Source organism: Sarcophilus harrisii, chromosome 1 (genome assembly GCF_902635505.1).
Source record: "Sarcophilus harrisii chromosome 1, mSarHar1.11, whole genome shotgun sequence".
Classification (NCBI taxonomy): Eukaryota; Metazoa; Chordata; class Mammalia; order Dasyuromorphia; family Dasyuridae; genus Sarcophilus; species Sarcophilus harrisii.
In genome coordinates this window covers 8,325,474-8,350,951 of record NC_045426.1, presented here as the reverse complement: position 1 = coordinate 8,350,951, position 25,478 = coordinate 8,325,474, and the positions used below count along the sequence as shown (strand labels likewise).

The window sequence follows — 25,478 nt, the reverse complement described above, 5'->3', positions numbered from 1 at the left end:
ATATCACGCATAATGAGAGAGATAGACTGGGAGAGAGACAGAGACAGAGACAGAGACAGAGAGACACAGAGAGCCAGAGAGAGCCAGAGAGCCAGAGAGAGCCAGAGAGAGCCAGAGCCAGAGATGGTGGCTATCAACATTTGATCCTGGAACCTGGACAACTGGTGAACTCCCCAATGCCACCTCCTCTTCTAGGAATTCTGAGCCTTCTTCCAAAACTCAGGTCAGGAAAGAAGGACTTTCCTGAATCTACTACTAGTAGATCCTGAGTTCTACTATTAGAATTGCTGAATTTACTACTAGAGCCTTCCTATGCCCTAAATGACATTGTCTTTCCTCTTTCTGAGAGGAAACATGGAGGAAGGGATAAAGAGCTGTCCTCAAAATCAGGAGAGCCCAAAATCAAGTCATGTTTCTGACATGTGTTACCCTGGGTGATTACCCTAGGTGAGTCTCTACAGTTCTAAGTTGTGAAAAGGTTTTGGTTTCCATTAATAGAAGGAGTTTCCTCACCTGGGACTTCATGATTGGATTGACCAACGGGTCCAGTTCCTATCTCTTGTTTTGGACACAGTTTTGACTTTCTTATATATATGTGCATATTGCTTCCCCCATAAAATAGTCACTGAGGAGAAAGGAGGTTTTATTTTTGCTTTTGTAACCCCAGGACCCACACAATGTCTGAAGACATTTTTGTTTGTTTGTTTGTTTGTTTTTTTTTTTTTTTAAACTGGACCTATGATTTCATTATTGTAGAAAACTCCACATAAGAAAGACCTTCAAGAAATTTGGATGTACATGTTATAAAACTTATGATCTTAGAGAGTTACCTGGAACATGGAAGGTTAAGAGGCTGCCTAAAAGATGCCTAAAATCTTGTTGATAGGTAGAAACAATGTGAATTTTTAATATTATAGAAATGCTTTTGAAAAGAGCAGATGGTTGCTTTTTGAGCCTCATTTCCTATAAAAAATATTGACTAAACATTTTCTCAAGGAAGTTCCTTAGTACTCTGTTGTTTCAATTGTATCTTTTGTACAAAAAGGGAAAATTTATAGAATTCTCATCTCTTTATCTTTTTATCATTGAGTCTTGAAGTCATTTAGTTTGCTCTCCTTGTCCCTTCCCCAACCTCCATGACCAAAGAGCTCCCCACTTCAGGCCTTGGTTATCAATGGACATATGCCATTTTTTTCCAAAACATATTTCCAAATGAGTCATGTTGGGAAAGAAAAAAAAATAGAATGTAAGAGCAAAAATTAGGAGAAAGAAAAAAAATAAACCTAAAAGGCAAAAATAGTATATTTCAACCTGTATTCAGTCTCCCTATTTCTCTCTATGGTTGTGGATGGCATTTTCCATCCCAAGTGTATTGGAATTGGCTTAGATCACTGTATTGCTGAGAAGAACTAAGTCTATCACAATTGATCATCACAGTCTTACTGTTAAGCGTGCAATGTTCTCCTTGTTCTGCTCACACTTCACCCAGCATCAGTTTGTGTAAATGTTTTTCCCAGGCCTTTTTAAAATCAGCCTGCTCATTTCTAATAGACCGAGAGTGTTCCATTACATTCATATATCATAACTTGTTCAGTCATTCATCAATTGATGAGCACCTCCTCAATTAACAATTTCTTTGCTACCACAAAAAGGACTACTACAAACATTTTTGCACATGTGGGTCCTTTTCCCTCTTGATGACACCACTTTCTGATATGGTCCCAGTAGTGACACTACTGGATCAAATCATACTTTTATACTCCTTTGAGACCAGCTCCAAATTTCTCTCCAGAATAATTGAATCACTCAACAATTCTACCAACAATGCATTAGCGTCCCACTTTTCCCACATCCCCTCCAACATTTATCACTATCTTTTCCTATCATCTTACCTAGAAAGGTATGAAGTGGTACCTCAGAATTGTCTTAATTTGCCTTTCTTTAATCAAGTGATCCAGAACATTTCTCATATGACTATAATTGGATTTAATATCTTTGTCTGAAAATTGTCTGTTTGTATCCTTTGACCATTTTTAAAGTGGGAAGTGTATTATAAATTTGATCCTGTTCTCTGTATTTTAGAAACAAGGTCTTTATCAGAAACACTGGCTATAAAATTTCCTCAGTTTTCTGCTTCCCTTCTGATCTTGGCTGATTGGTTTTATTTCTGCAAAAATGTTTTAAATTAACATAATAAAATCATCTATTTTGCATTTCATAATATTTTCTAGTTCTTTTCTTGTTATAAATTTCTCCCTTCTTCAAAGATCTGATAAACTATTCCTTAATCTCCTAATTTACTTCTGTTTATGTTTAATCATGAACTTATTTTGACCTTATTTTGGTATAGGTGAGATGTTAGTTTATACCTAATTTTTGCCATAGTATTTTCCAATTTTCCCAGAAATTTTTGTCAATTCATGAGTTCTTTTCCCAGAAACTGGGTCTTTGGTTTTTATCAAACAGTAGATTACTATAGTCATTGACTTGTGAACCCAACCTATTCCACTGATTGACTATTTCTTAGCCACTACCATATGGTTTTGATGACCACTGATTTATAATAAAGTTTTGGGTCTGGTACAAATAGATCACCTTCATTTGCATTATTTCATTAATTTCCTTGACATTCTTGACCTTTTCTTTTTTCAGATGAACTTTGTTATTATTTTTTCTAGCTCTGTAAAATACTTTCTCGGGAGTTTGATTGGCATGGCCCTAAATAAATAAAGTAATTTAGGTAGAATTGTCATTTTTATTATATTTGCTTGGCCTATCCATGAGCACTTGATATTCTTCCAGTTGATTAGATATGACTTTATCTGTGTGAAAGTGTTTTGTAATTGCATTCATGTAGTTCCTGATTTTGCTTAGCCTGTAGATTCCCAAATATTTATATTATTTGCAGTTATTTTAAATGGAATTTCTTTTTGTATCTCTTGCTGCTGGACTTCGTCGGTAATATATAAAAATGCTGATGATTTATGTGGATTTATTTTGTATCCTGCAACTTTGCTAAAATTTTGAATTGTTTCTAATAGTTTTTTAATTGATTTTCTAGGGTTCTCTAAGTATACCATCATATCTGCAAAAAAGTGATAATTTGTTTTCCTCATTGCCTACTTTAATTCCTTTAATCTCTTTTTCTTCTCTTATTGCCAAAGCTAACATTTTTAATACATACATACATATATATATATATATATATATATATATTTTTTTTTTTTTTGATCAACTTACAGTTTGGTAAATACTCATCCACTTCAAATAGATTGACAAATTTATTGGCAGTCAAGACAGCTCTAATTTTTGGTTTATTTTTTCTTGAGTGGTGACACATTCAGCTTTTTCATTTTTGATACTTTGGTTTTCTTCTTTTCTTTTTAGTATCAAATTAATGAAAGGTTTATTTGTTAGCTTTTTCATAAAAACCACCTCTGCTTTATTTATTAGTTCAAGAGTTTTCTTGCTTTCAACTTTGTTAATCTCTCCTTTGATTTTCAGGATTTCTATTTTCGTATTTAATTGGACTTTTAAATTTTATTCTTTTTCTAACTTTTTAAATTGCATTCTCAATTTGTTGATTTCCTCTTTCTCTATTTTATTCATATAAGCATTTAGCAATAAAAAACATTCCTAAGAATTGCTTTGCCTACATGCCATAAGTTTTGGCATGTTGTCTTATTATTGTAATTTTCTTGGATAAAATTATTGATTGCTTCTACAATTTATTGTTTGATCCACTCATTCTTTAGGGTGATATTTTTAAATTTCCAATTAGTTTTTAGTCTATCTTTCCATGGCCTTTTAGGGTGGGAATTTTTATTGCAACATGATCTGAAAAGGATGTATATAATATTTGTAGTTTTCTGAATTTGATTGTGAGGTTTTATGCCCTAATATATGGTCAGCTTTTGTATAGGTGTCATGTACTAATGAGAAAAAATTTATTTGTTTTTATCTCTATTCAGTTTTCTCCAGAAGACTATCATATCTAAGTTTTCTAAGATTTCCCTCCTTAATTTCTTTCTTGTTTATTTTATGGTTATATCTATCTAACTCTGAGAGAGAGAAGTTGAAGTCCCTTATTAATATAGTTTTGTTGTCTTTTCCCCTCTGTAACTGACTTAACTCTCCTCAAAGAATTTAGATGCTATACCACTTGGCACATATATATATATATATATATATATATATATATATATAGTAATGATGTTGCTTCATTTTCTATATAGTTTCTTTATATCTTTTAATTATATCTATTTTTCTTTTGCTTTTTTTGAGATCAGGATTGTTATCCTTGATTTAAAATATATATATATATATTTTATTTCAGGCTTTTACCTTTACTCTTTATACATCTCTCTGTTTTAAAAGTGTTTCTTGTAAACAATGTATTGTGGGAGACTGATTTTTAATCCACTCTGCTATTTATTTCCATTTTTTAGGAAAGTTCATCCCACTCATTTTCACAGTTATAATTACCAGCTGTGTATATTCATCCATCCTGATTTCTCTTGTTTACAATTTTTCTTTTTTTTCTGCACTGTGGAAATTCCTGTTCCCATTGAAGGAAGTTTGGGACCTCTGTATACTGGAGCATGAGTATGGTATAGACAAGGGCCATGTGGCATTGAGAAGACATTCAGGAAGTACTGTGGGCAGACAAAGGCCACATGGCATTGGGAAGAAATGAAGGAAGTGCTGTAGGTGATGGGAACCTGAAAGGAGGAGGAAGCCACCGGGGAAGAGGATGTTGGGTGGGTCCTGAGGAGGATAGGATTCTTGTATGTGTTGTCATTGAGTGTTGATGACTGTGGTAATTTTCCCAGCATGCATAGTAGTATATGGCCTCATCTTCATGGGTTATGGAGTTTATCGTTAGGTCTGATGTTCCCAGCATGCATAGTAGTATATGGCCTCATCTTCATGGGTTATGGAGTTTATCGTTAGGTCTGATGTTCTTTTGTCTTCATTATTTTTTGCCACAAATTTGTTCCTTACATCACCTAAGAATTTTTCCTTGGGGACACTAATTGATTGGACAAAGAACAGATACTGCAAAGGCTGGTTTGGCTTCTGTTGGTACCAATATATATATACTCATTAGCAAAATCCTCACTGCCTAACACTTGACAAGTCACCTGTGCTGTTCTGTTCAGCCCTTGGGTGATGGAGACTTGAGGATGCTTCAGTTTTAAGGCTGTATGTCCGCCTAGAAATAAAAGTAGAGAGCATAGTAATATGAGGGGTTGCTTTGCCAGATTTCTGTTTCTCTCCTGAGCTGAAAAGGGAAAAGTGAACTCACAGACCCAGAGGGCGGCCATAGCAAGTACTTGGCAGAGGATCATTTTGGCTGTGCCAGTTGTGAATTTAAGGGGAACCTAAGGAAACAAGGAGGCTGAGAGGTGAAGAGAGCAGGTCAGTGGAGAGCATGATGGGAGGAGGCCCACTGTGGGGAGGAAAGGAATTGTTCAGTCCTGGTCTAATGTTCATTGTGCATTCAATCTTTTTAAAAGATGCAAACCAGGGCTCTTCCTAGGGGAGGGGGCAAGCTTGGAAAGGTCACTGGTGATTGGCTTTCATTTCTCTTATCCCAAAATGAAGGCATAGAAGTGTTGTCTTGAACCACTTCTTTTCCTCTTTGCTCCAAATATCCTGCCACTATCTGCCGATGGCTCCTCAGACACCTTAGAGTCCTCAAAACAGGAAAATCTTATAATTCTTTAAAGCTTTGTTCTCATTGAGAGGTAACATGGAGAGTGGACAGAGAATGAATCTCAGGGTCCAGAAGATTAGATTCAAGTCCTTGGTAAGATATAACTTTTCAATTTTCTTTCTGCTGAATATTTTTCAAATTTAATTTTCTTTTCTTTTGAACTTAGGAATTATAGGGAAAAATGAGCATTGCATATGCAACTGGAAATCTATGATGTATCATTTGCTTATCCTTTTAAGTGTTTAATAAAGCTGTTGTGGACACTTTCTTTTTTTCCTCCTTCCACACCAAAGAGACTACCATTAGACACAAATTTCTATGTATATAATATCTATGTGAACCAATTCTATACATATTTTTATTTTTCAGTTTTTTCAGTTATTTGTATGCACATCTGCCTTCATATGTCATTTATAGTCAATTGGAGGATTTACAATAGTCAAAATGGCTCGATCCCTTAAAGCTGTTCCTAAAATGACATTGATATTTATTGTATACAAACATTTACTTGCATCTGCTCATTGTTCTTTTCATTATGTCATGCAAGTCTTTCCATGTTTTTCCTAAGATCATCAAGCGCATCATTTCTTATTTACCTATAGTATTACATTATTATCATATATCATGACATGTTAAGCCATTTCCCAATTAATGGGCATCCCCACTGATGTGATTTACTCTCTTCCCCTGTCAGGAAGAAGCCCAAATTTTATTCCTATAGAATAATGTGAAGTCAGAATCTTGTTCATTCATCCATCCGGTCTCTAATCTAGTAGCATCTTTAAAGACATTCACAACAACCTTTGAGGCAAATGCCTTGATGGGCATTTAGCTTTCCCAGACTGTCTTATGACCATAAGTTAAGATGGTCATAATGTAAACTCAATCATAACTGCATATAAAAAGGAAGACTTTCTTAGTTGGAATATATTTAGACAGGTCTGAGACCTAGTCTGCAGGTGTATTCCATCTAGCCCTCTGAATCTCCCTCTTCAGCTTGTGCCTTTGCACTGGGGAAACCCCAAAGCTTTATTTTCCCTAGAAAAGATCTGAGTATAATGAAGATCTTTACTAAGTCCTTTTCAGGACTAGTGCCTTCCCTCTAAATCATCTTTTTACTCCCTCTGGCTAATTCTGGTTAATCTAACTATATTATTTCCCAGCTCTATTTAATATTTGCCACACAAATATGCATATATTTCTAATTATTGTTGTTTATGGTGGTGGTGGTATTAACAATCAACCATCTTGGGAGAAACAAAATGTCAGGGGTCTCAAAAGGTCTCAGAAAGATGCCCACTAGGCACAAATAAAAATAACTCCACATTTAGGTAGCTTTCTAAGATCAGCCAACTGCTTTCTTTTAATGAAAATATTATTATTTCCATTTTTGCTCATAAGGAAACCAATTATAAGGAAAGAGAAATGAGCAGCACCTGGGGATTGTTTCAAATCCAATTGATCCAGACTCACCATTGAAGAAGACAGAACAAGACTACACTTAAGAAAATACACAAGCATATAGATGGCCAGAAAAGGTAGAAGGCTGGTTAGGAGTCAGGAGGGAAGGATCACAGGTATACACTTCATGGCTTTTCTGCAAGCTCTGGAATAGCCCATGATCCAAAGAAAGGGTCTCTCACATCTTGAGAGAATCCCCTAAGGCATCGCTATGAAGGATAAAAATAAGTGTTGTATGAGCTAAGAAGGCAAGAAGGGGCCTTGATCTGTATCAGTGAAGGATCCACCTGTGAAAATATTACAGAGCTCAGGGAGGAAGCTGTAGGTGGTATAGGGCTCAAGAGAAAAATCCCAAACAATTATTTTGTTGAATTAGAAAAAAATAACAAAATTCATTTGGAAAAACAAAAAAAATCATATTCAATGAATTAATAATAAAAGTGTAAGGGGAAAGGTTTAGCAGTGCTTGATCTTAAACTCTATTATATGGCAGTAATTATCAATACTCTGCTTCTGATTAAGAATTAGAAAGATAAATCAGTGTAATAGATTAGACATAGAATTTATGGCAGCAAAAATATATATAGTTATCTTGTATTTGATGTGTGGAAAGATAAGTTTCTGGGGGGGGGGCAAATCATTATTTGGTAAAAAAAATTATTGGGAAAAACTAGAGAACACTCTAGTGAAAATTGGGCAAAGACCAATATCTTGTACCATTTCCCAGGATGAGGTCAAAACAGATACATGGCTTAGACATGAAGAGAGATATTATGAGAAAAATTTAGAATATGAAATATCTTGCCTATGAGATTTATGGATAGGAGGACAATTTATAAATAAACAAGAAATAGCCATGTGAGGTGTAAAATGGATAATTTTAATTATGTTAAATTAAAAATTTGTACCAATAAAATAAATGGAGCCAAGATCAAAAGGAAAGTAGAAAAAATGGGAATAAATTTATAGACAGTTTCTAAGATAAAGGCTTCATATCTTAATATATAAAGAACTTTCATCTATAAGAAAAATGAGTCATTTCTCAACTGATAAAGATTCAAGGATATGAACAGACAGTTTTTAGATAAATAAATCAAATCAAGTTATAGCCATATAAAAATTGTTCAAAACCATTATTGATTACAGAAATGCAAGTCAAAACATCCATGGGTTATCATTTTATACTTATCAGATTGACTAAATTGATCGAAGGACAAAGTAGTAAACATGTTGGAGGGGATGCAGAAAAATTGGGACACTAATTCACTTTTGGTGTAATTGTGAACTCTTGCATTTTGGAGAACAATTTGGAATTATGACAAAGAATTATTAAACTCTTTGACCCTGCAATACCACTACTAGGTCTGTTTCCAAAGAGGATTAGAAAAACGGGAAAAGAACATTTGTTTTAGAACATATTTAGAACATATGTTCTAAAATATTGATAGTAGCATCCTTTGTGGTAGCAAAGAACTGGAAATTGTGGGGATGTCCATCAACTGGAGAATGGTTGAATAAGTTATATTACATATATTATATTATATACTAATGAGCTAGAAGAAATGATGAGCTCATTGATATTAGAAAAATGTGATTAGACTTGAATAAAATAATGAAGAATTAAGAGAGGATCATAAGAGCAGTAAGAGCAATATTGCTTTAAGACATCTTTGAATTACTAAGTAATTTTGACTATTATAAATATCCAAATTAACTACAAAGGATATATAAGAACGATGCTATCTGCATTGAAGAAACTGATAAATACAAGTATGTTTGGTGATTTTATACATATATTACATACATACATATATTCACACATGTTTGTGCAAAATTGTAGCCATTTCTAGGGTTGAAGGGGTAGGGAGGAAGGGAAAAAAAGAAATTTAGAAAATACTTTATGTTTTAAAGAAATATTATATATTTAATTATTAAATATTTAAAAGAAATAAATTGTACATAATAGATTTGCAGTTTTATAAATAATCCTCTTATTTTTCTATTCTACTATGTTATGGAAATGCTTATCTTATTTTTAAGTTAAGAATAAAATAAGTGCATTCTTTTTAAAAAGAGAAAGAAAATCCAGGAATTATACCTTTCCTTCTTCCCACAGTTCTTAGACTAAAAGTGGGGAACAAACCCTAGAAAGTACCTTTTACCATTACCTGAGAGGAAATTAGAGTGCTTGATGAACTCAGAATTGAAAGGGATGTTGGAGATGGCTTGCTCCAACTTCCAATGCCATTCACACAAACCCTTTTTTGAAATCTCACTGAACTATGATTCTGTAATTTAGCAGATCCTGACTGACCTTTCATCTTTTTTTTTTATTATAGCTTTTTATTTACAAGATGTATGCATGGGTAATTTTTCAGCATTGACAATTGCCAAACCTTTTGTTCCAATTTTTCCCCTCCTTTCCCCCACCCTCTCCCCCAGATGGCCTGTTGACCAATACATGTTAAATATGTTAAAGTATAAGTTAAATCCAATTTATGTATACATGTCCAAACAGTTATTTTGCTGCACAAAAAGATGACCTTCTATCTTGCAAGGAGGAAAATGTGTGCATGAGCACTGGTTCCAAACCTGCTTCTGATGCTTGCTACTTGCAAAATGATTGGCTGGACTAGATGCCTCCCTTTCAGGTAAACCCAGTATCATATAAGAGTAACCTCTCTGGGTCTCAGTTTCCTCCTCTGAAAATTAAGAGTCTAGAACCAGATGGTCCCTGTGATCTCTTCCAGCTCTAAATCTGACCATATAAATTTGAAAACCAACAGTATTCCCCTCTTTGCTTTTATCCAAGGCTTTCCAAATGACTTTTTATGGGTCTTGGTTGAATGATGTGACCCCCCTTCAACCATTCACAGATGATTTCTCTGGTTGGCAAATCTGAGTTGGAGCAGAGATAACTCCCAAGAACCTGGGCAGTTATGGGAGGAGGGGAAGGGAAGAGAAAAAACCATGACAGTTGAGCCAAGAGACTCTGAGCCAGTTCTGAGAATCTCACTCTTAGCTTCGAGTAGAGCACAAGCACAGCAGCAAGACTTCCTGTGCTGACACAACCAGCCAGTTGGGTGGTATCTCAATGTGGGACCCCTGCCTTTCCCAGGTGTATGAATCTGTACAGGGAGACAGTTTTTGTTCAGTGTCCCTGTGGCTTTGGCTCAGAGTGCCATCCCAGCAGGCACAGTAGTAGAGCCCTTCATCTGCCTCCGTGACTTGGTGGATTCTGAGACTTGCCGAGAAGTCCCTCTCCCGTTTCTTGGCTTCATACCTCTCCTCATTGACCCCTTCCTCATGAATGACATTCTCATTGGATGAAAGGTAGAGAATCCGTATCAGAGGCCCACCGGGCTGCTGGCGGTACCAGTGGATGTAAACATTCTCAAACTGGGTCACGTTCACTTGACATTCAAGAAAGGCCGTATTACCCGTTCTTTTAGTATTAGACGGTACCAGCTGGGTCAACATGGGTAGCGTGCTTGCCCCTGCAAGAGAAAGGAATCTACTCTGAGCAGGTGGGATACACAAAGACTCTGGTGTCCAAAAAATCATGATATATGGCTGACCAGTTTGGGCTGAAATTTGAAAATGCCTATCAGTAAATTGTTCAAAAATTCTCTTAATGTAGTTATGAAATACTTTAAAAATAATCACTGGCCTAACGATAATGGCATCCCTTATTTGTTAAATGAACTCCCTTGGCATTTTTTTTGGATTAAAGGAATTTCAATTTTTATTTTATTTTTTAAAATATATTTTAAATTTATGGAATAAAAAACATTTACATAATGTAATATCATAGTTAAAAAATATATTTTTTGAAAGATTAGTTTGACTTCCTATGTCTACTCGGAGAATGAAATAGAAATACCCAACCTTCCAGCTAGGAGGAAGCTAAAAAGCCATGGAGATTTCTGTCTCCAAGTCAGTAGAGTAAATCAAATCAGGCTAAGAAAATGCATTCATCCATTCAGATAGAGGTTTGGAGATATCTTTCAGGGAACCTTTAGTACAGCTAGTTTTCTCATGGTGGCCATGGTAGTGTCTGCCAGGATCATGCTGTTGCATGAGTGACCTCAGGCAGGACTCCAACCCAGAAACGCTGGCTCCAAGGTCACCACACCACACCTTCATAGGAAGAGATACAGTTTTGCTTTAAAAAGAAACCTCAGATTCAGTCTTTTCTCCCACAGTTCAGGTTTGCTGTCTCTAGGAAAAAATGTCAGGCCTTTTGCCTTCACCCATTTCTTGGCCCCATCATAAATGGACCCCGATTTACTGATAAAAAGAAAGAACTCACAAGTCCTAAGAAAAGCCAGGATCAGAACTTGCACCAGTAACACTCTGGGAGTCCCCATAATGGATAGGCAGAGTGCCAGAAGTCAGCTATCAGGAGAGAAGCAATGCCCAGGTTGGAGGGGAAGGAAATGACTCTAAGCAGTTAGCAGCTAATAAGAGATAAACTTTTTGGTCACAGATGTACAGCAACCACAGAGGGAAAGGATCTGGGTTAAATATTTTGGTAATATTCAATTGAATTTTATCCTGTAACTGTTCAAAGGTCCCCTTCATTAAAAAGGGGGTTCTTACTGGAAACTGAATGTTTGTCCATCAGTTGGGGAATGACTGAATAAGTTATGGCATATATATGTTAAGGAATATTATTGTTCTAGAAGAAATGATCAGAAAGGCCTGGAGAGACTTGATTGAACTGCTGCTGAGTGAAGTGGGTAGAACCAAGAGATCACTGTACACAGCAAGATTATGTGATAATTAACTCTGATGGACATGGCTCTTTTCAACAATGATTCAGGCCAATCCAGATAGATTTGTGATGGAGAGAGTCATAGTGGGGGGAGAATGTGGGGACTGAATGTGGATCATAGCACAATATTTTCACCTTTTTGTTGTTGTTTCCTTGCTTTTTTTCTCTTTTTCCGCTTTTTGATTTATTTTTTTCTTGTGGAGCATGTTAAATGTGGAAATATGTACAGAAAAATTGCACATGTTTAACATGTATTGAATTATTTGCTGTCTAGATGAGAAGGTGGAAGGAAGGAATGGAGAAAAATTTGAAACACAAGGTGTGAATATTGAACACTATTTTTGCACATAGTTTGAAAATAAAAAGCTATTATTTAAAAAAGAAAGGGTTTTTTTTTTTATAAAGAAAGTGGAGTTCTTGTGTGGGTCCTTTGGCTTTTGCTGGAAATTGTGAACATGGGTATATCACCTGCCCTGTAATCTAGCACATTTGGAACACAGCTCTCATGCATGTGGGGTGCTCATTTTTTTTTTATCACACATGGCAAGTACCTACTAATACCCACTCCTAATAGTGCAGCCTCTATTTTATTGGAAAATGTTTCTTAAGTGTTATCAGTAATATATCTACTGCAAAATCCAGGCCTTTTTCTCAGTGCGGTTTTGCACTGACTTCACTTCTTAGATTTGGGATTAAATAGAACAAAGACATATCAACGAGAACCATAAGACAAAAACTAAATCCTCAAGAGATTAAAGATTTCATGGGAATTAAGACAATGTGATGAAATGCAGTAGCAAGGGATGCCTTAATCAGAGAAATAAACCTCTTGACTCCAAAGCAGTAAATTTCTCTATTCTGTAAGTGAGACTAATCAGGATGGGGAGACCACATGGATGGAGAGAGGGGAGAAGAGTGACAAAGAGAAGCAGCTGATGTGTTTCCATCAAGTCCCCAGGTGAACAGTGTAGAGTTTGTTCTTCTTTCAGGCTCTGAACAAGAACGAGCGTTCTGGGAGAATAGGCTAAAAAAATAGAGGAGAGGGAACTAGAGGTAGGATTTTCTCCCAGGAAGTAGTCCTTTGCTGGTCTCACCAGAGCATATTCTAAAGGGAGAAGAGGTTTATGTCTATGTGACCTTCTCGTGGCTGAAGAAGCGAGGCAGCAGAGAGGAGATTCCAAACTGGACCTGGAAGCCCAAAGACTGGTATATAAATCTGACCTCAAATACTCATTATCTGTGTAACCTTGGGCAAGTTAATAAACCCAAATTGCCTCAGTTTCCTTATTTGTAAAATGTCAATAGTAGCATCTATTTCTTAGCTCTAGTGGGTGGAACAAATGTGCTTAGCCCAGTGCCTGGCACATAATAAGTATTATATAAATCAGAGCTATTATTATCACTGCATCTTGGGGAGATTGGTATTGTAGGAGACGCATAAGGATGGGTCTTCTTGGGCATCATTCACCCCAAAGAAGAGCTGCATGGTTCTCTAAAGGCAGCCAGTTCCCAGAAGGTTTGAAAATAGAGGGAGTCACACAAGTGGGTTTGGCTAAGGCTGTGTTCAGAATTGTAAGACAAAGGCAGAAGCAAGTATTGGACTTTAGACTTCAAACAGAAAAAGGCCCAACATACAACTTGCTCCCATGTGACACAGACATTTTTAATGAGGCAAAGCAAAGAATAGGGAGGATGGAATCAGAGCTCCAGAAGCAGAACCATAGAGATGGATGGAAGGAATGGGAATGGGAAATGTCAGAGGCTTTAAATGCATGAGGATCAGAGAAAATGAAGATGGAACAAGTCAAAATAGTCAGTCAATAACCATTTATTGTTCAATTGTTTTCAGTTTTGTCTGGCTCTTGGTGACCCCATTTGACACTGAATTAAATTTATTTTTTCTTTCTCTAGCTCATTTTACAAATGAGGAAATTATGGCAAACAGGGTGATGTGATATGTCCAAGGTCACACAAGTAGTCCATGTCTGAGGTTGGATTTGAACTCAGGAAAATGAGTCTTTCTGTCTCTAGACCTGCACTCTGCCCACTATGGCTCCCCCTAAGGGCCCCAAACATTTTTCAAGCACCTATTATATTTCAGGCATTCTTCAAAGTATGGGGGATACAGAGAAATACACCCCCCAAAAATCCAATCTCTTCTCTCAAGAAGCTCACAATCAAATGGGGGAGACAAGAGGCAAACAAAGTACAAACCTACTTTAGACAGGAAAAGATGGAGGCAAGCAAGAGAGGGAAAGTCTCGTTAATGAGGAGAATCAGGAAAGGCTTCCTTAGAAAATGAGATTTTGTTTACATGAAATTAAAAAGGTTTATTTTGAAACAAAATAAATGAGGCAAGATTAGAATGGAAGCAGAAATCTGGAAAACAATTTCTATAGGCACTGTTTTAGATAAAGACCTCATTTCAAAAATATATAGAGAAGAGTCAAAATCATTCCTTGACTGATAAATAGTTAAAGGATATGGACAGATAATTTTCAGATGAAGAAAGTAAAGCTGTCTATAGCATGTAAAAAATCATTATTGATAATATAAATGCAAATCAAAACAACTCTGAGATACCACCTCACCCCTTTCAGATTGGCTAAAATGACAGGAAAAGATAATGACAAAAGAATGATAAATGTTGGAGGAAATGTGGGAAAACTGGGATATAAAGGCATCATTGGTGGAGTTGTGAACTGATCTAATCATTCTGGAGAACAATTTAGAATTATATCTGAAGTGCTCTAAAACAATGCATATTTTTTGATTCAGAAGTTCCACTGTGGGTCAGTATACTAAAGAAATTATAAAAGAGGAAAAAGGACCAACATGTGCACATTTTTTTGGTAGTAATTTGTAGTCATTCTTTTTGTGGTAGCAAAGAACTGGAAAATGAGTAGATGTCAATCAATCGAGGAATGGCTGTATAAGTTATGGTATATGAAAGTAATGGAATATTATTCTTCTTTAAAAATGATAAACATGATGATTTTAGAAAAGTTTGAAAAGATTTACATGAACTGATGCTGAGTGAAGCAAGCAGAACCAGGAAAATGGTATGCATAGCAATAACAAGATTGTGTGATGATCAGTTATGATTGATTTGGTTCTTCTCAGCAATTCAGAGTTCCAATCAATTCCAATAAACTTTGGATAGGATATAACATCTACATCCAGAGAGAGAAATATGCAGACCGAAAGCAGATCAATGCATACTATTTTCACTTTTTTTCCTGTTTTTTTTTTTCCTCATGGTTTTTCTGTTTTCTTTTTCTGATTTATTTCTCCCAATATAATTCATATGAAAATATATATAAGTGAATATTCATGTAAAAGGTAAAAAGATCAATTAATTAATTTTTTTTAAAAGAAAAGAACAGATTTTTTTGAGCCTCATTTCTCACAGATAATATTAACTGAACATTTTCTCAAGGGAATTCCTTGATTCTTTATTCTTTCAATTGTATGTGTTGTAGAAAAAGAGGAGAACTTGTAATGTGTGTGTGTGTGTGTAGCACACTTGAAGACGCTAGCATTGTAGCAAAGGGACAGCTTATGAAGAGTTCAACACCAAATGAAGGATTTTTAATTTGTTCCTGGAATTGTGACAACAGATCAATTCCCCTTACCTCCTCCTCCTTTTCCTCGAATTCTGAGCCTTCTTCCAAGACCTAGATCAGCTGTGTTGTCCTACAGAGGGACTTTCTTGAATCCCTTCCAGTACTAGGGTTTTCCCTGCCCTAAATTGGGTATTTTTTATTTTTATAAGAAATTGCATAGAATAAGGCATAGAGAGCCATCTCAAAATCAGGAGGACCCAAGTTCAAATCATGTCTCTGACTTGTGTGACCTTGGGTGATGAATTGAAGCTCTCAGTAAACCAGGCAAGTCTCTAAGGTTCCATGTTGTGAAAAGGCTTTGGTTTTTATTGATAGAAGGAGTTTCCTTATCTGGGAATTCCTGATAGGACTGAAACCACAAGTCCAGCCCCTGTCTCCGGTTTTGGACGTAGTTTTGACTTTCTTATTTTTGTGTCCATGTTGCTTCCCCCCAAAACCTTTGGTCTTTGAGGGCCATTTTTTGCTTTTCTACCTCCAGCTTCCACAAAATGCCTGAAATCATTTCATTTTTATAGGGAACTTCTAGTTCTCAGTCAGTGTAGATGAAAATATTCTGAAACTTACGATCTTAGAGAATTTTCTGGGATGCAGAAACATTTAAAGACTCCATAGAAGATATTTAATAATTTTTTATTGATAGAAACTGGATAAATGTTTTAATATTAGAGAAATGCTTTTCAAAAGAGCAGATGAGAAGATTTTGAGCCTCATTTCCTGGAGAGAATACTAGTCAAGGAAATTCTGTGATTCTTCATTGTTTCAATTGTGGGTGTTGTACAAAAATGGGAGAACTTGTAGAATTTGCCTCCCTTTTTCTTTCTTTTCTTTCAAACTTTGGCCCATGGAATTATTAATTTTTCTTGGATTTCCCTCCACGAAGAACTCTCACTGCCGCTCCTCCACCCTCCATGACTAAAACTTCCTCTCCTTTCCTACCTCCCCTTCAGATATTGACCATCTTTAGACACATGTCATTCTATTTCACTCCTGGTCATATGATTTCCCCAAGGCTATTGGAAGTCTCTTGAAGGGAACCATGTCTTGGATGCCTTTCATCTTTCCCATAGGACTGGGCACACGCCGCCTGAATCAAGGCTTGGTCACTGATGACGATAATGAAGCACCAGCAGAAATAATGAGGAGAAACAGCCTCTCAGTGGGGGAAGGTGCTTCCCCGGACATTTGGTCCAAATTGCATTTGACTTGGTTCAGAAACTAAGGAATAAAGAGATGCTGTCTTCCTTCTTCACGTTTCTCTCATTTTCTCATGAGGAATATTATATCCAATTACTGGCCTTGGTACATGAGATGAACAAGGGGACAGACAGGAATCAGCAAGATCTGGGTTCAAATTCTGTCTCCGATATTTGCTATCTTGGTGATGCTAGGAAAGGCCCCTGTCATTTCTTAGCAAATCACCTTCTGGGAAGAGGACCTATCCACAGGGTGGTGGAGAGGATGAGACAACATATTATTACATAATGCTCTCTCTCTGCCAAAAAGCAGAATGACAGAGTTTAAAAATTGTAAGGAACCCCAGGAGCTGTCTTGTCCAACTTATAAAAATGGAAAGCTTATGGGTCTGTAGAGATGTGAATGATTATGGTGTTGGAGGGTGTTTGGGACCTGTGTGAATTGGAACAAGACAGTGATATGGTATAGACACAGGGCTCATGACCTTGAGAAGACATGCAGGAAGTGCTGCAGGCAGACTGGGGATGGGAGCCAGAAAGGAGGAGGCGGCCGCCTGGGAAGAGGATGTGGGGGGAGACTGAGGAGGGCAGGATTTTTGTATGATTTGTTATTGAGAGTTGGTGGCTGTGGCCGTCCCAGCATGCACAGTAGTAGGTGCCCTCATCTTCAGGGGTTATGGAGTTTATTGTTAGGTCTGATGTTCTTTTGTCTTCATTCTTTTCTGCCACAAATTTGTTCATTACCTTACCTAAGGATTTTTTCTCAGGTTTACCGGCTAATTGGACAAAGAGCAGGTATTGCAAAGGCTGCTTTGGCTTCTGTTGGTACCAGTGCATGTACCAACCAGCAAAGTCCCGCATGCCAGCCACTTGACATGTGACCCGTGCCGTTGTTCCCACCTGGCTGGTGATAGAGACTTGAGGCTGCTTCAGTTCTATGTCTGCTTGGCCAACTAGAAATAAAAGACATAGTGACATAAGGGGAGTTTTGGAAAATTTCTTTTCTTTCTCTCCTAATCTGAAAAGAAGGAGAAGGGAACTCACCGGCCCAGAGGGCGGCCATGGCAAGCACTTGGCGGAGGCTCATTCTGGCTGGGCCAGTTGTGAATCTGAAGGGAGCCCAAGGAAGCGAGGAGACTGAGAGGTGAGAGATGGGGTGTGGGGAGAGTGGCAGGAGAGCAGAGGAAAGGAGCTGCTCAGTTCTGGTCTAATTTTCTTTGTGCATTCAACCTTTCTAAGAGGTGCAGATCAGGACTCTCCCCATGGGAGGGGGCAAGCTTGCAAAGGTCAGTGGTGATTGGGTTACATTTTCCTTGCCCCAGGATGAAGGTGGAAAAATGTGGTCTTGACCTACTTCTGCCACTTTGTGTTATTGGTGTATTTAAATGTTTTCATGTATATGTTTATTTGTGTTCATGTGTGTGTTTCTATTTCAGTTTGTGTGTGTTTGTGTGTCTGGGAATCTGTGTGTTTGTACATATGTGTATTTGTGTGGGGGCCTATTTCTGTGTATGTGTGTTTATGTGCACATTTGTGCTTCTGTGTGTGTGTGTAGCACACTTGAAGACGCTAGCATTGTAGCAAAGGGACAGCTTATGAAGGGTTCAACACCAAATGAAGGATTTTTTATTTGTTCCTGGAACTGTGACAACAGGTCAACTCTCCGTACCTCTTCCTTCTCCTCCCGGAATTCTGAGCCTTCTTCCAAGACCTAGGTCAGCTGTGTGGTCCTACAGAGGGTCTTTCTTGAATCCCTTCCTGTACTAGGGTTTCCCCAGCCCTAAATTAGCTAATTTTTTTTTCTTTTTATGAGAAATTGCATAGAATAAGAGATAGAGAGCCATCCTCAAAATCAGGAGGACCCAAGTTCAAATCATGTCTCTGACTTGTGGGACCTTGGGTGATTAATTGAAGCTCCCAGTAAACCAGGCACGTCTCTAAGGCTCCATGTTATGAAAAGGCTCTGGCTTCTGTTGATAGAAGGAGTTTCCTTATCTGGGAATTCGTGATAGGACCGAAACCACAAGTGCAGCCCCTGTCTCTGGTTTTGGACGGAGTTTGACTTTGTTATTTATGTGTCCATGTTGCTCCCCCACTAAAACCTTTGGTCTTTGGGGACCATTTTTGCTTTACTATCCCCAGCTTCCACAAAATGCCTGAAAGCATTTCATTGTTGTAGGAACTTCTAGTTAGAGGACCTCTCTCAGGGGTCCTCAAACGTTTTAACTAGGGGGCCAATTCACTGTCCCTCAGACTGTTGGAGGGCCGGACTAGAGTAAAAACAAAAACCTTGTTTTGTGGGCCTTTAAATAAAGAAACTTCATAGCCCTGGGGGAGGGGGATAGACGTCCTCAGCTGCTGCATCTGGCCCACAAGCTGCAGTTTGAGGATCCTTGGTAGATGAATATATTATGAAACTTATAATCTCAAAGAATTATCTGGGATGTAGGAACATTAAAAGACTCCATAGAAGATGTTCGACAAATGTTTACTGATAGAAACTGGGTGAATGTTTTAATATTAGAGAAATGCTTTTGAAAAGAGCAGATGAGAAGTTTTTGAGCCTCATTTCCTGGAGAGAATACTTGTCAAGGAAGTTCTGTGATTTTTTATAGTTTCAATTGCGTGTGTTGTACAAAAACGGGAGAACTAGGAGAATTTGCCTCCCTTTATCTTTCTAACTTTGGCTCATGGAGTCATTACTTTTTCTTGGATTTCCATCCATGACACATTCTCATCGTCCCTCCTCTACCCTCCATGACTAAAAATTCCCCTCCTTCCCTCCTCCCCTTTAGATGTTGACCATTTTTAGACACATGACATTCTATTTCACTCCTGGTCATGTGATTTCTCCAAGTCTCTAGAAGGGAACCATGTCTTGGACGCCTTTCATCTTTCCCACAGCCCTGGGCACACACCACCTGAATCAAGACTTGGTCACTGACAAGGATAATGAAGCACCAGCAGAAATCATGAGGAGAAACAGCCTCTCAGTGGTGGAAGCTGCTTCCCCGGCCATTTGGTCCAAATTCTACCCAAAAAGCATTTGACTTGGTTCACAAACTAAGGAATGAAGAGAGGATATTAATGTCTTCCTTCTTCATGTTTCTCTCATTTTCTCATGAGGAAGATTATATCCAATTACTGACGTTGGTACATGAGATGAACAGGGGGACAGGCAGGATTCAGGAATACATGGATTCAATTCTGTCTCAGATATTTGCTATCTTGGCGATGCTAGGAAAGGCCTCTAAGTCATCTCTTAGCAAATCACCCTCTGGGAAGAGGACCTATCCATAGGGTGGTGGAGAGGAGGAGACAACATTTTATAATGTTATACTCTCTGCCAAAAAGCAGAATGACAGAGTTTGAGAATTAGAAGGAGCCCCAGCAGCTGTCTTGTCCAACGTATAAAAGCAATGGAAAGCTTATGGGTCTGTAGAGATGTAAATTATGGTGGTGGCAGAGGGAGTTTGGGACCTGGGTGAGTTGGAGCAAGACTGGAGTATAGTATAGACACCGGACTCATGCCCTTGAAAAGACATGCAGGGAGTGCTGCAGGCAGACTGGGGATGGGAGCCAGAAAGGAGGAGGCGGCCGCCTGGGAAGAGGATGTGGGGGGAGACTGAGGAGACAGGATTCTTGTATGATTTGTTATTGAGAGCTGATGGCTGTGGCCATTCCAGCATGCACAATAGTAGGTGCCCTCATCTTCAGGGGTTATGGAGTTTATTGTTAGGTCTGATGTTCTTTTGTCTACATTCTTTTCTGCCACAAATTTGTTTCTTACAGAATTCAAGGCTTTTCCCACAGGTTTACTGGTTAGTTGCACAAAGAGCAGGTGTTGCAAAGGCTGGTTTGGCTTCTGTTGGTACCAGTGTATGTACATTAAAAAAAAGTCCCACTTGCTGGCCACATGACAAGTGACCCGGGCTGCTGTTCCCACCTGGCTGCTGATGGAGACTTGAGGCTGCTTCACTTCTATGGCTGCATGGCCAACTAGAAATAAAAGAAGAGAATATAGTGACATGAGCAGGGGCTTTGGCCAGTTTCTTCTGTTTCTCTCCTGACCTGAAAAGGAGGAGAAGCGTACTCACCGGCCCAGAGGGTGGCCACGGCAAGCACTTGGCGGAGGCTCATTCTGGCTGGATCAGGTGTGAATCTGAGGAGAATCCAAGGAAGCAAGGAGACCGAAAGGAGGAGCGGGGGTGAGTGGGAAGGGGGACAAGAGGAGGCCTGCTGTGGAGTCAGCAGAGGAAAGGAGCTGCTCAGTCCTGGTCTAATGTTCACTGTGCATTCTCCCTTTCTAAGAAGTGCAAAGCAGGACTCTCCCCATGGGAGGGGGCAAGCTTGCAAAGGTCAATGGTGATTGGCTTTCGTTTTCCTTGCCTCAACATGAAGGTGGAAAAATGTGGTCTTGACCCACTTCTGCCACTTTGTGTGTGTTTGTGTATTTGAGTGTTTTCATGTATGTGTTTATTTGTGTTCATGTGCATGTTTCTATTTCAGTTTGTGTGTGTTTGTGTGTCTGGGAATCTGTGTGTTTATACATATATGTATTTGTGTGTGTGCCCATATTGTGTGTGAGTGTTTATGTGCACATATGTGCTTGTGTCCATGTGTCTGTGTATTCGTATGTCTGCATTTTTGCATGTATCTTGCAGACCAGAACTGAGCAGCTCCCTTCTTGTGGTAACTCCACATCAGGCCTCCTGTTGTCCCTGTTCTCACTCAACCCCTCTCCATCTTTAGGTCTCCTCAGTTCCTTGGATTCCCCTTGGGCTTACAACTGGCACAGCCAGAACGAACCTCCGCCAAGAACTTGCTGTGGTTGGCCTCTGGGCCTATGTGTGTGTGTATGTAGCACACTGGAAGGTAGAAGATGCTAGTATTGTAGGAAAGGGACAGGTTATGAAGGGTTCAACACCAAATGAAGAATTTTCTATTTGTTCCTGGAACTGTGACAACAGGTCAACTTCCCCTACCTCCTCCTCCTCCTCCTCCTCCTCCTCCTCCTCCTCCTCCTCCTCCTCCTCCTCCTCCTCCTCCCTCCTCTTCTTCCTCCTCCTCCTCCTCCTCTTCCTCTTCTTCCTACTCGTCCTTGTCCTCCTCCTCTTCCTCAAATTCTGAGCCGTCTTCCAAGACCTAGATCAGTTCTGTTGTCCTACAGAGGGACTTTGTTGAATTCGTTCCAGTACTAGGTTTTCCCCTGCCCTAAATAAGGTATTTTTTTACATGAGAAATTGCATGAAATAGGGGGTAGAGAGCCATCCTCAAAATCAGGAGGACCCAAGTTCAAATCATGTCTCTGACTTGTGTGACCTTGGGGGATTAATTGAAGCTCCCAGTAAGCCAGGCACGTCTCTAAGGCTCCATGTTGTGAAAAGGCTCTGGCTTCTATTGATAGAAGGAGTCTCCTAATCTGGGAATTCCTGATAGGACTGAAACCACAAGTCCAGCCCCTGTCTCCTGTTTTGGCCATAGTTTTGACTTTCTTATTTTTGTGTCCATGTTGCTTCCCCCCTAAAACCTTTGGTCTTTGAGGGCCATTTTTTGCTTTTCTACCTCCAGCTTCCACAAAATGCCTGAAAGCATTTCATTTTTATAGGGAACTTCTAGTTCTCAGTCAGTGTAGATGAAAATATTCTGAAACTTACGATCTTAGAGAATTTTCTGGGATGCAGAAACATTTAAAGACTCCATAGAAGATATTTAATAATTTTTTATTGATAGAAACTGGATAAATGTTTTAATATTAGAGAAATGCTTTTCAAAAGAGCAGATGAGAAGATTTTGAGCCTCATTTCCTGGAGAGAATACTAGTCAAGGAAATTCTGTGATTCTTCATTGTTTCAATTGTGGGTGTTGTACAAAAATGGGAGAACTTGTAGAATTTGCCTCCCTTTATCTTTCTAACTTTGGCCCATGGAGTCATTAATTTGTCTTGGATTTCCCTCCATGACACACTCTCATTGTCCCTCCTCTACCCTCCATGATTAAAAATTCCCCTCCTTCCCTACCTCCCCTTCAGATATTGACCATCTTTAGACACATGTCATTCTATTTCACTCCTGGTCATATGATTTCCCCAAGGCTATTGGAAGTCTCTTGAAGGGAACCATGTCTTGGATGCCTTTCATCTTTCCCACAGGACTGGGCACACGCCACCTGAATCAAGGCTTGGTCACTGATGAGGATAATGAAGCGCCAACAGAAATAATGAGGAAAAACAGTATCTCAGTGTTGGAAGCTGCTTTCCCAGCCATTTAGTCCGAACTCTATTTGACTTGGTTCAGAAACTACGGAATGAAGAGAGGATATTAATGACTTCCTTCTTCACGTTTCTCTCATTTTCTCATGAGGAATATTATATCCATTTATTGACTTTGGTACATGAGATGAACAAGGGGACAGACAGGAATCAGGAAGATCTGGGTTCAAATTCTGCCTCCGATATTTGCTATCTTGGTGATGCCAGGAAAGGCCCTTAAGTCATCTCTTAGCAAATCACCTTCTGGGAAGAGGACCTGTCCACAGGGTGGTGGAGAGGATGAGACACCATATTATAATGTAATGCTCGCTACCAAAAAGCAGAATGACAGAGTTTGGAAATTGGAAGGAGCCCCAGGAGCTGTCTTGTCCAACTTATAAAAATGGAAAGCTTATGGGTCTGTAGAAATGTGAATGATTATGGTGATGATGGAGGGAGTTTGGGACCTGGGTGAATTGGAGCAAGACTAGGGTATGGTATAGACACAGGGCTCATGGCCTTGAGAAGACATGCAGGAAGTGCTGCAGGCAGACTGGGGATGGGAGCCAGAAAGGAGGAGGCGGCCGCCTGGGAAGAGGATGTGGGGGGAGACTGAGGAGGGCAGGATTCTTGTACAATTCACTATTGAGAGTTGATGGCTGTGGCCTTCCCAGCATGCACAGTAGTAGGTGCCCTCACCTTCAGGGGTTATGGAGTTTATTGTTAGGTCTGATGTTCTTTTGTCTTCATTCTTTTCTGCCACAAATTTGTTCCTTACCTTACCTAAGGATTTTTTCTCAGGTTTACCGGCTAATAGGACAAAGAGCAGGTGTTCCAAAGGCTGGTTTGGCTTCTGTTGGTACCAGTGTATGTACCAACCAGCAAAGTCCCGCATGCCAGCCACTTGACATGTGACCCGTGCCGTTGTTCCCACCTGGCTGGTGATAGAGACTTGAGGCTGCTTCAGTTCTATGTCTGCTTGGCCAACTAGAAATAAAAGACATAGTGACATAAGGGGAGTTTTGGAAAATTTCTTTTCTTTCTCTCCTAATCTGAAAAGAAGGAGAAGGGAACTCACCGGCCCAGAGGGCGGCCATGGCAAGCACTTGGCGGAGGCTCATTCTGGCTGGGCCAGTTGTGAATCTGAAGCGAGCCCAAGGAAGCGAGGAGACTGAGAGGTGGAGAGATGGGGGGAGTGGGGAGAGTGGCAGGAGAGCAGAGGAAAGGAGCTGCTCAGTTCTGGTCTAATTTTCATTGTGCATTCAACCTTTCTAAGAGGTGCAGATCAGGACTCTCCCCATGGGAGGGGGCAAGCTTGCAAAGGTCAGTGGTGATTGGCTTACATTTTCCTTGCCCCAGGATGAAGGTGGAAAAATGTGGTCTTGACCTACTTCTGCCACTTTGTGTTATTGGTGTATTTAAATGTTTTCATGTATATGTTTATTTGTGTTCATGTGTGTGTTTCTATTTCAGTTTGTGTGTGTTTGTGTGTCTGGGAATCTGTGTGTTTGTACATATGTGTATTTGTGTGGGGGCCTATTTCTGTGTATGTGTGTTTATGTGCACATTTGTGCTTCTGTGTGTGTGTGTGTGTAGCACACTTGAAGACGCTAGCATTGTAGCAAAGGGACAGCTTATGAAGGGTTCAACACCAAATGAAGGATTTTTTATTTGTTCCTGGAACTGTGACAACAGGTCAACTCTCCGTACCTCTTCCTTCTCCTCCCGGAATTCTGAGCCTTCTTCCAAGACCTAGGTCAGCTGTGTGGTCCTACAGAGGGTCTTTCTTGAATCCCTTCCTGTACTAGGGTTTCCCCAGCCCTAAATTAGCTAATTTTTTTTTCTTTTTATGAGAAATTGCATAGAATAAGAGATAGAGAGCCATCCTCAAAATCGGGAAGACCCAAGTTTAAATCATGTCTCTGACTTGTGGGACCTTGGGTGATTAATTGAAGCTCCCAGTAAACCAGGCACGTCTCTAAGGCTCCATGTTATGAAAAGGCTCTGGCTTCTGTTGATAGAAGGAGTTTCCTTATCTGGGAATTCCTGATAGGACTGAAACCTCAAGTGCAGCCCCTGTCTCCTGTTTTGGACGGAGTTTGACTTTCTTATTTATGTGTCCATGTTGCTTCCCCCCTAAAACCTTTGGTTCTTTGGGGACCATTTTTGCTTTACTATTCCAAGCTTCCACAAAATGCCTGAAAGCATTTCATTGTTGTAGGAACTTCTAGTTAGAGGACCTCTCTCAGGGGTCCTCAAACTTTTTAACTAGGGGGCCAATTCACTGTCCCTCAGACTGTTGGAGGGCCGGACTAGAGTAAAAACAAAAACCTTGTTTTGTGGGCCTTTAAATAAAGAAACTTCATAGCCCTGGGGGGGGGATAGACGTCCTCAGCTGCTGCATCTGGCCCACAAGCTGCAGTTTGAGGATCCCTGGTAGATGAATATATTA

The 25,478-nt window shown here is 39.1% G+C and overlaps 3 gene segments (V, D, J or C); all 3 read right to left on the bottom strand.

Moving 5' to 3' along the window:
• Nucleotides 1-10,198: 10,198 nt before the first annotated feature.
• Nucleotides 10,199-11,602, bottom strand: LOC116422756. The segment is given in 2 exon segments: nucleotides 10,199-10,677; nucleotides 11,493-11,602. Coding segments are annotated over 2 exon segments (537 nt in total).
• Nucleotides 11,603-17,157: 5,555 nt separating this feature from the next.
• On the bottom strand, nucleotides 17,158-17,921 carry LOC116422737. The segment is given in 2 exon segments: nucleotides 17,158-17,729; nucleotides 17,821-17,921. Coding segments are annotated over 2 exon segments (615 nt in total).
• A 5,592-nt stretch (nucleotides 17,922-23,513) lies between these two features.
• LOC116422697 lies at nucleotides 23,514-24,230 on the bottom strand. The segment is given in 2 exon segments: nucleotides 23,514-24,013; nucleotides 24,105-24,230. Coding segments are annotated over 2 exon segments (543 nt in total).
• Nucleotides 24,231-25,478: the final 1,248 nt, after the last annotated feature.